We start from the raw sequence: 17,548 nt of genomic DNA, 5'->3' as shown, positions 1-17,548 counted from the left end.
GTTCTTTGTAAAGCAAATTCATTGACATGGTCTAATGATGGGCCATCCTGACAAATGAAAAGTGATTATAAATTATATTATTTACCCAGTATCAGATGAAGTAACAAGACTGTTTAAATAATCATGAAAAAACACACACAAAAACATCAATTCAAAAGGCATAAAATTCAAAACGCATATAATTACACCAAACAAAAAAATCCTTAAAAAATAAAATTATATTATCTGATTTTTTTCGTCTTTTTTAAAAAAAAAATAACTTAAATGCTAATTTAAATGCTAAAACTATCACAATCACTAAAATGCAACACAAAAACTTTACACATAATGCAAAGCAAATCTGTTAAAGCAATTACTAATCAATGTCCTTATTTTCAGACATTTTTTGCAATAAAATAAAATGCTACTTAATCTGTTGCCATTTTATTGTTTAATCGTATTCAGCAGTAGTCAATATATTTAAAACAACCAATAAAAGTTACTATACCTTAACTGATACCTTTAACATCTTAAACTAGTAGAAACAAAATAGTTTTGTTTCTTTGTAATCTAAATTATGCTACTAAAATTTACAATACTGAGAGTTAACAAAAAATCCAGAAGATTAAAATCAGGTAGAAATATATTTAAATATTTCTCAAAAAAATCAATCAATCAAAAAAAGGAAAACAAATGAAGAAAAATTAAGAGAAATCAAAGAGGATTTTTAATCCTTTTACCTACCTGATTGATATACATGTATATAATAATATTATAAATGTACAATTATAATAACTCAGTCATTCATCAATAATTGCTCCTATCATTTCAATTCTTAATACTATGTAACAATTAAAAAAAAATAAAAATACAAACACCTTATGAACTTAAATCAAAGTTTGATATGCATTTGGAATGTCTCGAAGATCTATTTCTATTTCCTCGGCAAAAATAGAACATTTTTATGACCTTGCCAATCTTGTGTCAAATAACCGATTTTGATCGTTGTCATCATCCGAATCGCTCTCGTCATGATATTCCTTGGTACCGTTTGAGAGTCGTTTTGTTTGTTTGTTACCGACCTCACCAAATATTTCATCCTCAGAATCGGTCTCGTCCACATTGAGCCGGCGGAAACCGACCTTTGAGTATGGCAGAGCTTTCCGGTTTCTAAGGCACATAATGGCTGTTACAACAAACACCAGTACTAGTATTATTGTACCTGAAATACAAATATATACAAATGTTCAAAAATCATATACAGGTATTCAAAACCCTTAACTTGCTGTAACAGATCAAATGATTAGCCTTTTGCTACCAGTGCAGAGACAGTCTGCAGAATTTATGTGAATGTTATTTGTTGTGTTGGTTTATCTGGGTTTTTTTCTGATTTTAACACATTCTTGGTCATATCTTGGAAGTCGGTGCACATAACCAGCTTTCTTGGATAACTAACAAGTAATTACAAATTTCTCCTCAAGTGACCGACTACTAATCCAACAAGATTTTTGAATCAGCCGTGGGAGACTATAAGATTCTTACACCGGCTACTATTACAGACCGGAATGTCTAGCTCGAGGGTAACTGTTTATGGCAGTAGCAGGCTTTGCCAAGTTTCCACTAAACAGTTACCAGACAGCTAGATATTCCTGTCTGTAACAGCAGCCGATGTTTGATTTTTTTCCTTGCATATAACAAATTAATTATATTACGAAAAAAGAAATTACGAAACTAATATTTTCATTTAGCACTTTTTCTTATAGTAGTGTATGAATTTACAACTTCATTCATAACGCCACAAATGATGTCATCCTTAGAACGCAATTCATTCATAAAAGGCATGTCATTTAAAAACACGCCACTTGTACATGGGGGGGGGGGTGTTAGACAGGATTTCTAGCACCGGTATAAAAAGTAGATAATCTTGTCTGATATGTAAGAAAAATAGCTATTAGACTTAATGTCTGAAATCAATTGTCATAGTCCTGGATTACAAATCCCAAGACCTGCCTACATTGCTAAGCAAGTGTTAGTGAACATATAATAAATTTACATTAAACTCACCTATTCCAAGCACTAACATTGTGTTAGTATAGCCAGCTATATTCTGTTCTTTTTCCATTGTTACAATAAACTCTGTGCTATCCATATCCTCATTTACTGTCAATGTCTGAAATTATTCCAATAACATCATCATATAATAACACAGTAAGTTAAATATATGTCGTCAAACGCTAGCAGTTTAATAATCTGCCTGTACAACCACCAACATTCCGTAAGCTAGCTGGATATCTTGCTCATATGAAAAAAATCAAAGACCCTGGCATGGGTCGGACCTACGATGGTCAGATGTAAGTGATATGAAGTCAATGAACTTAAAATATCGGCTCTGCACGCAGTGATTAATCTAGATGTGCGTCTTGCGTAAAATACGCATAAAAATAAAAAAAGACGCGCAGTTTCAAAATATGTGCGTTCAATCTGACGCATGCTAATCAGGAAGTTTATAATCCAAAATATCACGATTAGTGATTTCTATGTACAGATTGATTACTTTAATTTCATTAGTTGAATAATTTTTCAATTTCTTCAGTTGAATAATTTAATTTCCGATGATATCAGGTGCAAGACTAATCCCCCATTTGCTTAAAACGTTAAATCCCAAGCAATTGTTGCTTCTGATCGGTAACCGCCCATTATCGGCATTAGCCAATCAGAGCGTCCATTTTGCATAAAAGCGATTCGCCTACAATGGTGAAATATACAGACATTGGCGCTAAAAAATGAGAAGGGCACAGGAAAATCGTCAGCAAATGGCCAAAGGCGCATCAGACTTATATTGTATGTTATTTAGTCATCCAGACCAAACTGGTACCAACAGCAACAGGTTACCCATTCCCCTGTAATTACGCATATTCTTGAGTTTATCCATTTCCCTATAGCATTTTTCCAAGTTATCTACTTACCTAATCCCTTTCCCACCTACTACTGCATTTCTACTACCGTAAATTTAATCCAATAAAGCAAACAAAAAATCATTTATCTACTTAATATTTTAAATAACTATCGGTAACTGAAAGGAAATGCTGTAAGTTACAGTATAATCTGACAGGTGTGTAATGATTTCCCCTAAGGTCACTCAAGTTCACGCGGAGTGTAAAAAAAAAAAGATGTCTATTACGTCATCAGAATATTTGACAGGGTGATTAACCAATCAGGGTAACATTGTGCATGACTTTTTTTCATGATCTGTGTATGCTTTCTACACAGAGGCATACAAGGAGCAATACAAGTCGTCAGTATGTATACAGTGTGAGAGGGACATTTTGTGCAAATTACGAACAATTAAAATGGATAATGCACAGTATTAGACATAAGTAGTAAGAAAATATAAATTATGAAAATTAGATTTTTGAGCAGCCAATAAAAATTGTTTTGCCTGCAATTAATATTAGTACCAAAAATAACGTTTTTATGCACTTTAATTATTTAATCGCTTGTTATAAAAACATGCAAATCATGTCAAGGATCTGCTATTAAAAAGACGCATTTTTTTTGCTACATGACTCATTGATTTTGCTACAGGACTCATTGTTTTCAAACATGTGCGTCATCCGACGCATTGTAAGGAATTTCTAGATTAATCACTGTGCACGGACACTCCAATGATCCACACTGGAGTCACATATTAACACATTTCCTCGAATGACAACTGCCTCGGTTCAGGACACAGTTTAAAGATTTATACATAGCCTCAATCTGGTTCATGAAGCAGACCTTTGTTTAATTCTAAACCCCACCTCCATCTTAAACATATTTCAATTTTATCTCTGTAAAAGACTAGAACTCCGCGAGTCGGATGTGTCGCCTTGTGAACAATGTAGTTTAGGAGAAATGGCCAGGACAAAAATGAAATATGAAAAACAACAAAGGGCAATAACTAAAAAAATAATAAGTGCAGAGCAGCATATCTGTGCACTGAATTTCTTATCAATAAGATCTATCATTCTATGATGTTTCAAGTCCATAGCTTTCATACTTGAGGAGAAATGACCAGGACAAAAATAAAGTAAGAAAATCAACAAAGGGCAATAACTCAAAAATTAAGAAATGCAGAGTACCGATTCTTGTGCACTGCACTTCTTCTTAATGAGATCTATCATCCTATGAAGTTTCAAGTCCATAACTTTTATACTTTCGGAGAAATGGCCTGGACAAAAATTAAGTATGAAAATCAACAAAATGCCATAACTCAAAAATTAAGAAATGCAGAGTACCGATTCTTGTGCACTGCACTTCTTCTTAATGAGATCTATCATCCTATGAAGTTTCAAGTCCATAGCTTTTATACTTAAGGAGAAATGGCCCGGACAAAATTAAAGTATGAGAATAAACAAAGGGCAATAACTCAAAAAAACAAGAAATGCAGAGTACCTGTTCTTGTGCACTGCACTTCGAGTTATTGAAAGAAGCATGCATACCAAGTTTGAAGTCAATCAGACTTATAGTGACTGAGTTATGCTCCGGACCAGCTTTAAGGGACGCCGACGACGACGCCGACGACGAAAGTAACCCCTATATGTCACCTTTTCAAGGCGACACAAAAACTGACAGTGAACAGATGCCAGCTGATCTTGGTATATACTGATTGCATGCATCGATTCAGATGCCGCCTGCATGGTAAAAGTTAAATATGTACATTTTGTATAAATGAATAATACCTGTTGTACTGGGCTGTAGCCATGACATGACACAGTGACCTTGTAGGAGCCTGGAGCAAGGTAGATCCAAAATCTTGCCCCGTTATCTACCGGATACAGATGTGTCGAACCTTCTATAGATATCGTGGCATTCTTCATAAATTCTCGTGCACTATTTAGAACCACTCCTTTAATTCCTCTCCTAGCCTGAAAATGTAAATTAACTTATGACTATAATCATCCCCGGTAACCCATGGGTTATGTAACAGTCATATGGCAAATTTCCAACTATTCTTAAGGAGGAAGACAAACTGCCAAAATGAAAATTAAATTAATCCAAATGTGAGCACAGACCCCCTCAACCCCATCAGATCAGTTTCAGCAAGATCATTAGTTCCACTAAAAATAAGCCTGAGTAATCTCAATTACAATATTTTAATAAGCTGACTAACCTGTTGAAGCAGGGCCAATAACGACCCTTTGTTAGTCAACCATACATCCAGTAGTTCGTCCTGTTTCGGGTATTTACAACAACTCATGTATACAGATATAGCTGCACTGTGTAATACATCATACATGTAGTCCTGAAATATTCAAAGGTGATATAATTAACCAAATTTTATACTATCCTTTACGATGATAATATACTGATAAATATCAGTGAGAAATAAGTGATTTCAGACTTTATGAATTTGAGTGAGATATACGATTTTGGTTCCTATTCTATACATTGAACCATATAGCAAAAATCTGTAGATAAGATATAAAAACTTTTCACTATATCATGGATGACATCATAAATAGATATAATCCGGAACTTGGCAATTGTGGGTTTTCCCAAGTAAATCTGTAGGTACAAGCAAACTTACTGTTATAGCTTCACTGTGCACTACCCGTCACAATAGATTAGTCAACCTGTTGCCCTTATTTTCGAAGCGGTGACTGTAAAAGTTTATTTGTATCTACAGATTAACTTGGAAAAACTCAAAATATTCTTAATTCTGAAGTAATTCTATTATAGTCATTTATATTGACAATGTTTGGCTAATTTAAAGGAAAAACATACCATTAAACTTCCTGTGTGTACATGATATTCTGACGCTTCCATTATACCTACTTCAGAAGTCTCCTCACCTGAAATATATACATATATATATATAGGGTATAATCAAAACTGTCATAAAGGAAACTGTACTTAGAGACTCTATCAGTGCTGGATATATTGTGGATAGCCTTTATTTCCTATTAAAAATGCATTAAAAATGCTGAAATTGGAAAGCATACTATGGGTCTTTAACAACAGGTGGTCTTTGTATGCATTTGGTCTCTATTACTGGTATAAATGTACAAGATATGTTTGTGCACCAGGCCCCGTGTTCACAAAGATTTAAGGATCAGGATCAAGATCAGGATCAAATTTAAAAACTCAAATATTCTCTATTATTTATCCTCATAGATTAAATATTCAATATTAACTTGATAAAACTGGACTTTTATGAAATTTTATAATAAACTTATTGCTTTTTTTACAAGATACTGCCATTTTACAGTTGATCCAAATTTTGATCATGATCCCAAAATTGTCCCTCATTTTGATTCGATTATTTTTATATTTGTTTTGCAATTTGTTGATTTTATCCCAAAATAGGTTGGTTTCTTTGCAAATGCAATAAGCAATTATTTACATTTTGGATATGTACCATTTAGTTCTAGCATAATACGATCAGTTTTAGTTTTATAGAACAATGAAAATAAAATCAGGATCATTTGATCCTGATCCTGATCTTTTCTTTGTGAACACAGGGCCAGGGCTCAAGGTTATAAAACTTTCTTCTAAGTTCTGTCTTAAATCTCATAATTTTCATTGGTCAGTGTACATTCAGTGGCAATTTCTGACCAAATCAAAGATATGAGTGTGAGCTATGAGAATTCTCTTTCTAGCCTCTGACCCTGTTTGCAAAGTACAAATATGCACATCTGAGTACATCTTTAATTGAATATTCAAAACTTTTTTTCATAATGATTATTTCAATATCAGAATGTTACAAATATTGTTCAAATAAACAAACTTAAAGGCATAAGACTATAAGGCCAACATAAGCCTAAAAGTAATGAATTCATATGCTGAAAATTAACCAACCTTTACCAGAACCACATCTAAATTTCTTATAACTCATGGCTGGATGACGGTCAGCATATGCAAGCCCTAGTGTGACAAGGTTCTGTCTGTCTACCTCCCCTAATGGTACTGTAAATGTAATACATGTCATATATCAATGTTTATCCCTTAGCCTGTTGGTGGCAACAGATTCTATACATGTGATTTTATACATGTTCAGTTCAATATTATTCAACATTTCTGTGGCTCATGGTCTGCACTCTTAGGAATTGAAAATGAAAGATTACTGAGGGACATTCCTAATTTCAAATCCACATTCAATAGCATTTATTACAAGTCATATTAGTAATAATTAATATTTTTTAAACAATTATATGAATTTGTAAGTTTATATAACCTGACACACTATGTGAGGGTTATATAGAAAAATCTTTTTCTACACAACTATATAATCTGATAAAAGTCTTGGGAACAAATTTATAAATACTGTATCATTTTTTTCCTAAATAAAAAAGAAACATTAAATTTTACAAAGTATTTACCTTTTATATCAAAATGGTTCAATGAAAGTCAACAATACAAATGTACTCTTAACCACACCTTTTGTGCGTAATAGAAAGATGCAAATACACATCAAAATATTTTTACCATTGCTGGGACTGGAACTTGCGACAGACCATTTATAGGAGGAAATTACAATGCTCTAGACCACTGAGTGAAAGAATAAATTCCCTGACGCAATTATCAGAAATTGTACTTCCATGTAGTTATGAAAGTATCTGTGCACTCAACCAAAACAATATAAAATATTTAGTATGATCTACTATCAATAAACGACTTACCAGTTTTTGTTTGGTGCGGGTACAGAACCATGAGATCACCGCCACGTAACACCAATGTAACAGTTGGACTGAACGCCTCCTTTAACCAGTCTAACATCGACTTAGTCTCAGATTCGGACGTCAACGTCCTGTTTGAGTCCGGTACTGAAATTATAAAACATTGGTATATGTTTATTCTTTACATAATAAAATGAAAGGTCAAAGGTGATTTTTTAAATTTCAAAACACTTTAGGAATCAATTGTGTCATTATTGCTATGCTGCAGGTTCATTAAAACAAAGAAGACATTTGTTATATGATTATATTTGTTTGCTAATATACATGTTAAAACACATAGAAACAAAGGTTTTCAAAATAATAATAAATAGTAAAAGGGTTGGGCAACAAGTTCTTTTCTCTATTTCATATGTATAATATATCTTTTTTCTCTCATTTATATCTAGTAATTTATATCTTATGTGAAACCTTCTTTCCAATATATCTAATCAGTAATTAGAAATCAAAAAGATAATTTACTCTAACAAGAATATAGTTAAAATTGAGAGACAAACAATTTCATGTCAGAGGATGGAAGTATTCAGCATGGTACTCACAAAAAGATAATACTGATATAACACTTACAGAAGAAAGTTTCATCCAGATCTTTGTTGTTGTTGTTCTTATGTCCTTCGCCACCGTCGCATTTGCCCTCCTCTGACTTCATCAGACCGTCGGGGTTTAACGTAGGTATGATATGTATCCTGGTATCATCAAGTATCTGTGAATAGGTCAAAGGTTAAACTTACGAGTCTGCAATTTTCATATAATGTAGTTATATTTTCATTACTTTCCAGATTGTTTTACAGATTTAGAATGAACTTTTTATCACACCTATACATGTTAGTGGCGAAGGAAGACCTTAAGTCACAGGTGCTCTTTGTAAATTATTTTACACACAAGCCACACCAGGACCTGATGAAGACCAACATCCTTCTTTAAGCCTTTAAGCCATGACTACCTTCTTAAAAGGCAGAACTCAAAGTCCCTTGTGATTTGAAGTAAGTGATTTAGTGCAAGACAAATGAAAGAATCAGAATTAACATTATTCTGTGAATTTGCCACAAAACTGACAAAAAAACGAAAATACAATAACTTAAATTACACATCACCAATCATACATTATTTTATCACTTAATTTGACAATGCTATGTATTAAATGACGAAATTTACATACACATATAATTAACTCTGACTTACACTGGTAATGATAAAGTCTTTCCTGTAATTTGTACAGAGATGTTCTACCAGTTGTAGTGCGATCTCATACCCCACCCGCTCATCACCATGGAGACTACCGACAACCAACATTTCCGGAACATACCGAGCATCACCGGATTCAGGACCAAAGTCAACCATCCATAGATCTTTACCGGACATTGACTTTCCAAAGCTAAAAACATATCCAACGCATAATTGTAAGAACCTGTGCATAATGTAGGAACAATTTGTTTATGTTGTCAATTTCATCATGCATTATTGTTTTAATCATCCTAACACAATCTATATGTTTAGAGATAAAATAAAGATAACTAGTTATTTCTTGAATATATATAAAGATTTTGCTTACAAACAAAATACAGACTACCGGGTATGTCTGATTATCTTTTCGTAACAAAAATTGCAGAACCAGTACTTGTTTTTATTTACGAAATAGATATCAATTTTGAGTGCATTGTTGTAGAATAAAGCATGGTTCAAGTTAAAAAAAGTAGGAATAAAATTATGAAGGCCGATAAGCCATTGTGACCAATTACAAAGCATTTGAACGACAAACTGTGCATTAAATTATACTGTTATGCAAGAAAAATTTCTGATTCTAACATGGTTACAAAAAAAAAGAATTGATAAAAATATGTTGAAAAACAATGAGTTAAGAATTAATCTCCTGATGACATTTGGTTAATTGACGTCATATCTGATGTGTAAGCTTTCTTATTTTATGCTGTGCATATATTGTGTAATAATGCAATTAATTTGCCTATCAGTTTGAAAGGGGAATAGTGTGAAGTGTGTTCGAATAAAATACACTGTGGCCCCGTTATAACCCTCATGTTCGGGTCCAAGATCTCAACACTGTGTTGTAAGGTTCTGATATAACGCTCATCATGAAATTACCGCATTAATGTATTTAGTTCCTATACAATAACATTTAGGGTCAGTGAAAACAACCAAAAAAGACTTAATGCAACAACAAATATTTTATTGCTCATACCTGACAAGTTTGGCTCTGTCACTACAAGCGGTGGTAATGTTAGAAACAATTTTATGGAGATCATCGTATTGATGGTAATCAATTTTAGATATTTCCGAGGTCAGCTGGACGGAAAGTTTTGTAACACTGTCACTGCTCACCAACACCCGCTGCGTCAAGCTCTCGTAACCTGAAATATGAAATGTTGAAATCGACTAAACTACTTATATATATTATTATTAGAATCTATATAGCAATTTTATACCCCCAATATTTGTATGACCATACAATATATTTTCTATGTTGAACAATGTGCTATGGAATTATTCTTATATTGGGCATTCGAGTGTTAATCACATTTTACCATGTACCATCAAGGTGTAGTTTTCACTTTATTTCTGCCAGAGGGACCAGAAATCAGATTTAGAAAGTTACAGCAATCACTGTTCAAGCCATCTGAGGTTAAACAGTATATATAATATAGGAATTTTGCCGATAAGTGGTTGGTTGGTTTGAGGGAAGGGAGGTACTCGAGCAATCCAAGTCTAAACGAACAAAGTTTAACTGTATTATACAGGCTCATAATTATGTGTTTCTAGAAAATTATATTTTTAAACAGACCAAATAGGTGATTTAACATTAACAAATATATGAGCTGCATCACAACAAAACCAACATAGTGCGTTTGTGACCAGCATGGATCCAGACCAGCCTGCGCATCTGCGCAATCTGATCAGGATCCATGCTGTTCGCTATCAGTTTCTCTACTTGTAATAGAGTTGGTAAGCGAACAGCATCGATCCTGATCAGACTGCGCGGATGCGCAGGCTGGTCTGGATCCATGCTGGTCGCAAACGCATAATGTTGGTTTTGTCATGGCGTGGCTCATATAATACTGTTTTCACAATAAATTACAATACCTGGTGCAGATATTTCTAGTATATGTGTTCCTTCCGTCATGAGGAAATAGAACTCCCCGGTAGGTGTTACAGGGTGAGTTTGTACATGATGATCTATTTTTATCTTTGTATCTGGAATCATACTTCCTTGAACATTCGTCACTTTACCGTATGTTCCTGATAATAATAAAAATATATATCATATCATAATGACACTAGTTGAAATCGTACATACATTTAATTCAAAATTTTATCTTTCAGAACAACATTGAAATGTCTTTTATGTTCATGTGATGCTCACTGTTTCATTTTTAAATTTCTTTTTTAAGCAATATATTATATAATTCGTAATAATCATGTTAGAAAATGGATTTTTTTTTTTATAATAATCATTTTAACCAGCATAATTTTAGGTGTGTCAGTCTATGAAATGATACCGTAACAACAGACCATTACAACAGGGCAGACAGACACAGGCAATTTTATAAACAGGCACATTCATGATTAAGATTGTAAGAAAATTATTCATTGAAAGTTTGTATAAAGCTCTATGCAAAATGAATGGAATGACTTTTTTCAGGTGAAATGATCATTTATAATTACCTTGTGTAGACTTTGAGACGAGGTTCAGCAAGGGTTGTAGAGAGTCCATCCAGATCTCAGGTAGCTTGTCTCCTTCTGGGAACTTACAACATGACATGTGAACTGACAGCTGAAAATATATTATAACCAATCAATAAGCATCACCCTTAACCCATTTAATTTCTTAAATGGACTTGTCCAGAAGCAGTCAACAGTTTTAAGTAACACCTGACAGCGAGAGTAACTGTTGGCCTGGCATGCTATCATTGGCATAGGTAAGTCATTCTTGCATATCAGACAGGATTTTCTAAGGATTTAGCTCAATACAGGATTGGAGCAGTACCTCTAGACGCTTGCAGAAATCATGATCACAAAATAGACAAATATCGTTTTTTTCGCCGAATTTTACATTTTTCCTTGATTATCGTACTTGATTCGGTGTGAAAAGATGAATTAGATCTGTTAAAGTTCATTCCGTTGGGTAAAAAGACAAGATTTTAGCATTTTATCATTCAAGCGCCTTGTCCGGTATATACCGGAATACGGTATTTAGTGTGGTGCTCCAATCCTTTTTTTAGTCACAGCCATTTTCTAATGGTTACACTACTCCTAGAAAAACTCCATATTAAGATAAGTCCCTTGCTTTAAATGGCACACTTTTAGTTACATCCTTTGTTTGACATTAGTTCGCCTTCAACCAGTATTAGATTATTTTCATGAATCCATTAGTTATTTGTTCACAGTTCTGACCTGGAACCTTTAAAACAATGATTGCATCAGATATAACCGATACAATGTTAGTAAACAAATCTTTGAATTTCTGGAATTCGTAATATAACTATGTATAATGTTGGCATAGAAAAGATATAATCACAGGATCAACCAAATGTTACAAATAATTGTCTCACCATTAAAGAATGGTACTTGTTATACACTTCATCCATCAGTACTGCATTACTGTCTCCTTTAAGCTGGGAACCATGCTTTATACCATGAGGTAAATCCTTGTTACAGGTTTCTGGCTTGTACATTGAAGGCAGGGAATCAGCAAAGGAACGGGCTAAAGCCTGGAATATGTCCTCGTCATCTGTCTGCATCAATCCATCCAATTCATTCTCCCATGGGATTCTAGTGAATAATAGCATAGCGAACTTTACAGTCATGAAACTACAAACTTTTAAACATTTACTTTCATCTGATATCTGTTTGCCACATATATTTCTTTTAGTGTGTGTTGTTTTTCTTTTCTCAACAAAAACATGTAAACATATCTTTTGACTTGCTAAAATAATTATGAAATCTATATACATAAAAGAAAACAGTGTTAACTTATTCATGCTTTATCTATGCATGTTTTGGTACAGTAACAACAAGCATATTCAAAAAGTAAAAAAAGCTATATATCTGTTGCCTGTAGTTTTCAATTATTTTTTTTTTTTTTTTTTTTTTGAAAAAAAAAAAAAAGAATAGTTTCAGTATACCTGTAAGTTAGAAATATGTTTTGTGTGTTTCCTTAAGAGTGAATGGTGCATGCACAATGGTTAAAGCCTTTATTAAAAAGCAGCATATTTTGTTATTCATATGTTTTAAATTAAGGAGACATTCTATGTTACATCCCTTTTGAGAATCAACAATACTTCTATGGAAATAACATAATTTTACCATAAAATATTTCATTAGATATAGCTTGATACTATTTAACAATACATTTTTCATACACACACATTGGCTAATTTATAGCAACAGACTCACACAACATATTGTCCACCAGCTGCCAGACTTACGACCAAATTGAACTTGTGAGACACAAACTCTCTTCTCAATGCATCTAACTTAGCATCCTAAAATATATACATAATTAACTAACAATGTTTTACATGTATGTTATTTCAATCAATACAGCCAAAAAACCAAAACTGGTAAGTCTTAAACAACCCCCATGGTGGTGTTGGTAGTTTTCAATCCGAATCACAGCAGTAAGCCATATTGAATTTACCAGAGCACAGTTCAACCACTGTATTGTTCCTGGGCAGGCTGTGAAGCAGTTTACCAGTACTAGTTGCCTTCACTTTCGCAAGGAAATGATTACTTCTGTACAAGCAAAAGCAAAGGTACAGTGCAAATGTCTGTAGAAAGAATTTCATGATCAATCACAACGGAAGTGATTTGCACTGTCTGGAAATCGAACCCAGATCACCTGATTCACAGTTCAACGCTCTACCTGTTGAGCTAACCGGAGAGAGCTTTACTAAACCCCACCACTCCCTCCCCACTTTATTGAGCCAAGACAGCAGGAAAATCCTTTACAAGCTGAACAGGTTCTAAATTGTTGCCCGACCAACCTTCAATATCTTTACTATGATATCTCTAAAATGATAATGGTGTCTGTTTCGATCAAACAATTTTTGAAATTAGTTGATCAAGCTGTTTTTAAAATAAGTTGGACCAATTTATTTTTGAAATAAACTTTTTTTAATATATGTATGATCAAAATTAGTCGGATCAATTTTTGAAATTAGTTGGATAAAGTTACTTTTGAAATTAGTTGAATTTAACAATTTTTACAATCCAACATATTATGGGTTAATCAAGACCAATTGCAAACTGAAACAATTTTAATTCTTAAATATGTTCATTGAAGTTTTGCTGCAAATTTAGTATCAGAAAAGTTCTTAAAGGTGTTCAAACTTTTTTTTTCTTTTTTTTTGTCTATGGCAGTTTGATTTCTGTTGCATTTTTTCTAAACTGCAAAAAAGTGGCCCTGCAGAGCAATAAAATTTACACAATGCACTCTTCTTATAATAAGGCTTCAAAACAACTTTAAATTGTGAAGAACAACACCAATCTCAAACGTATCATAACATTGTCTTCCCAAGGGTGTTGCTCTATAGAGGTAGAACTGTATTTTCAAGCAATAGAAAATACATACCTCCAGTGAAAGACTATGGAATTCTGAAGTGCCGTTATTCCGAGCTCCCGAGCAATCTCCCATTCTCGCGTTTGATATTCCATTGGGATCTAATTCTGGTATAATATGTAGATGACATTTGGACAATAAAGATACAATCTCTCTATCTTCCTGTAGGTAACCTAGGAAACAAAATAAATAATTAATAACATTTTTCTTTATATACAGTAGAACTTCTATGAGTTGAACTTCGATTAGTCGATTTTCTCGATGTGTCGAAGTAAAATGAAAGTCCCGATTTTTTCTCTTATATATTCCATATAAAAACCTATTTATGAGTCGAGATTTTATGTGTCGAATTTTTCGATGTGTCGAAGTTTTTTCATGGTCCGTATAGAATAAATCTAGTACAATTTACCACAAATAAGTCGAAGTCCTTCGATTATTTTGACACCATCGATCTCGAGACATTTTTCACACCTTTTCTCGCCGCGAAGACGATTTCCGATCAACTTAAGTGACACGTGTTAATTACACAGCCGAGTGTTCAAACAACCTTTGAATGCGTTTAAATGTGTGAAAAAATGCTTTAATCGTTACTTATTTAATTGCCGTAGCGGTATTTGAAAGTACATGTTAACAGTAAGAACAAACATACTTCCGTGACCCGGTGTGGCGTGATAATCACACGCTAAAATATTTACTATAAGCTGGTTAAGTTATTGCCCTTTCGAATTGTTACACCTTTTGTAACTTCATTGTATACGTCAACAGGTAGTTCAAATCATTAGCCGTGAAAAGTTACTTAACACGTCATATTTAGCATTGCATAAAGTAAAATATCAGATTAATAAATGAAAGAAAACATGAAATAGGTTACGTTATAGATCTTATAATTAGGGCTAGTCACAGATTGAAATTTTGTCATGGAATTCAGAACGATTCATGAGTCGAAGTCCCGATGTGTCGAAGTTTTTACGCAAGTCCCTCCAACTTCGACTTACCGAAGTTCTACTGTAGATGTAACTTTCTTCATTATCGAAATGCTAAAGGTATTAACAATGACTTATTTAAAAGTATAAGCATCTTTGTAAAAACTTACCTTGTAATAAATGCCTTATAAATCGTAGCAACATTTCCACTGTAACTGGGTCATCACCATGAAGACCTCCGATCAACAGAACATGCGGTTTATCGTGTTCATGATTTTTCAACTGCTTTGAAAGATGAACCAATGGCACAGCATATCCCTCATTTGTTTGGTGAATGACTGTGTATTCCATGATCTCTAGATTAACGTCAGCTAGATGTCTGAGTTCCGTCTGGATATTAATATTTGTCGAATATGTCTTTGCGACATTTTCTGTGATACCGTAGTCTGAGTCTCTAGACCACTGGAGTACTGGTGACTTTGTGAGTGTGAAGTTTAATTCTGTTGCGGCATCGAAACTGACATGTACAACCACGTCCTTTGCCTCATATCTGAAACAAAATATAAGAGATACACCTATAATGACCCAGTGACTGAGACAAGTTAGTAGCAAGTTGAGACAGTGCATACATCATGTGAAATCATTACCATTTCCTGTGTGATTTGATAAAATAAATATATCCTGCTATGTTATGGTATTGTCTATGGTTAATTTTAGAGTTGCCAAAGTCAAAACATAAAGTGAATGATAATGTATAAGCTAACCTAGCACCATACAAATTACTAATGTGCCATAGGCCTAACATTAACACTGAAAGCAGAAAAGTTATTAAATCTAAAGATTCTGCGTGGAAGCATGCAAGTAGATCATTATATACACAATGCATTAGACTGAAACAATAAAAAAGTTTAAAACATGCTAATTTTGGCTTAATCTGGAACCATTATTTTACTGACCTCAAATTAATTCATGTACAATGCACAAGTTCACATCATGGCAACAATACTTCCATGCCTTTACCAGTGATATTTATAAAGTTAAGCACATCACAAGCCTGTCTATGTATGGAAAGCATAACAAAAGGACAAAAATACACTTATTTTCACCCAACCTCAAAAAAATAGTGGTGACATAAAATTATCAAATGATGTACAGCAATCAAATTTCATTGTATAATTATGAACTTTGCATAAAAACCATAGCATACCCAGGTGCCGAGGCGTGTATGTGATACGTATTTGGAGCTAGAAGTCTCCAGTAATCTCCGTCTGCTGCGGAGTATATTGTATGGTTTATGCCTGTAACTTGTATACTGGCGTTAGCTATAGGTGCACCTGTATGTTCATCCAGTACAAATCCTCGCACACCCTTATGTACCTGTAAATAAATTCATATAATATTATGAGGAACAGTACCAAATCGGATATGACATTATAGTACATACAAATTATTGGAAAAAAATAAATAATAAATTCGAATATGATGAATGTAACATTATAGAATATACAAACCATCTGAAAATGTTAACATGCTAAGTACATGTACATCAGTACTTTAGCTTGAAAAAATCAAAAGTGTAAATGTGTACATAACAAGTTAACTCCTATTAAATTTAAAAGGAGTTAAGGCGTTACTGTACTAAGGTGACTATATGTGCACAGGAAATCACCTCTATGATCAGAATTTAAAGTCACAATGGCACTGTAGAGGTCATATGGCTTTAATTACTGTGGAAAAATTCAAGTTGCCTGTCCATCACCTATAAACAGCTAATATTAAGTACGCACTCTAGCTTATGGAATGCTCCCCATCTTGCAACCATCTTATTTTCAACAAGCAAATTCGTTGAATTTATATCCCCCGCCGAGTACTGGTTATTATTAACACAACAACTGAAGACATAAGGCTATGCAACAGACCAGAACCATTTGATCAACTTTGGCAGGGGACCACCCTAGGATCATTCCTGTAAAGTTTGGTTGCTGTGCAGTCATTTGTTTCTGAGGAGATGTTGTTTAAAGAAATTGCTGACGACGCATGACGACGGACGGTGGGGGATCACAATAGCTCACCTAGATGTAAAAACATCTTAATCTCCAGACTTCATTATTCGTAATTTAGTGATGTTGATCATTATTCCTGTAAAGTTGGTTGATTCTAACTCAAGCACTCAAGGATCAAATAACAACATAATGAAACAGTTTTTACTAAGTCAAGGGAAATAACTCTACAAATACTGGATAAATTCACAAGCGAAACCCCAGGAACAAACTAAATATGCTGAGCAACTTTCCAATAAGGTTAAATGACTCTATGTCAAATCCTTTTTGAGTTACATGCGACACATGTTGAAAATT

The 17,548-nt window shown here is 33.6% G+C and overlaps 1 protein-coding gene across 2 annotated transcripts in view; it reads right to left on the bottom strand.

The window, feature by feature from the left end:
- Positions 1-253: 253 nt before the first annotated feature.
- The window catches only part of LOC132749630 (carboxypeptidase D-like), a 38,124-nt gene continuing 20,829 nt past the window's right edge, over positions 254-17,548 (bottom strand). For both annotated transcript variants that reach the window (XM_060739472.1, XM_060739473.1), the window contains exons 11-27: positions 16,399-16,568; positions 15,362-15,741; positions 14,281-14,441; positions 13,104-13,192; positions 12,260-12,479; positions 11,373-11,481; positions 10,791-10,946; positions 9,892-10,060; positions 8,877-9,069; positions 8,262-8,397; positions 7,641-7,784; positions 6,820-6,927; positions 5,746-5,813; positions 5,132-5,263; positions 4,701-4,886; positions 2,044-2,149; positions 254-1,201 (exon numbers count right to left, since the gene is read on the bottom strand). In XM_060739472.1, coding sequence (XP_060595455.1) covers positions 942-1,201; positions 2,044-2,149; positions 4,701-4,886; positions 5,132-5,263; positions 5,746-5,813; positions 6,820-6,927; positions 7,641-7,784; positions 8,262-8,397; positions 8,877-9,069; positions 9,892-10,060; positions 10,791-10,946; positions 11,373-11,481; positions 12,260-12,479; positions 13,104-13,192; positions 14,281-14,441; positions 15,362-15,741; positions 16,399-16,568 — 2,787 coding nt within the window. In that variant the 3' untranslated portion in view covers positions 254-941. The remainder of the gene's footprint in view (positions 1,202-2,043; positions 2,150-4,700; positions 4,887-5,131; positions 5,264-5,745; positions 5,814-6,819; positions 6,928-7,640; positions 7,785-8,261; positions 8,398-8,876; positions 9,070-9,891; positions 10,061-10,790; positions 10,947-11,372; positions 11,482-12,259; positions 12,480-13,103; positions 13,193-14,280; positions 14,442-15,361; positions 15,742-16,398; positions 16,569-17,548) is intronic.

This window comes from Ruditapes philippinarum, unplaced genomic scaffold, assembly GCF_026571515.1.
Source record: "Ruditapes philippinarum isolate M1 unplaced genomic scaffold, ASM2657151v2 ctg1735_1_1_1_1, whole genome shotgun sequence".
Lineage (NCBI taxonomy): Eukaryota > Metazoa > Mollusca > Bivalvia > Venerida > Veneridae > Ruditapes > Ruditapes philippinarum.
Note: the sequence above shows the minus strand (reverse complement) of the source record. Positions and strands in the feature narration are given on the sequence as shown.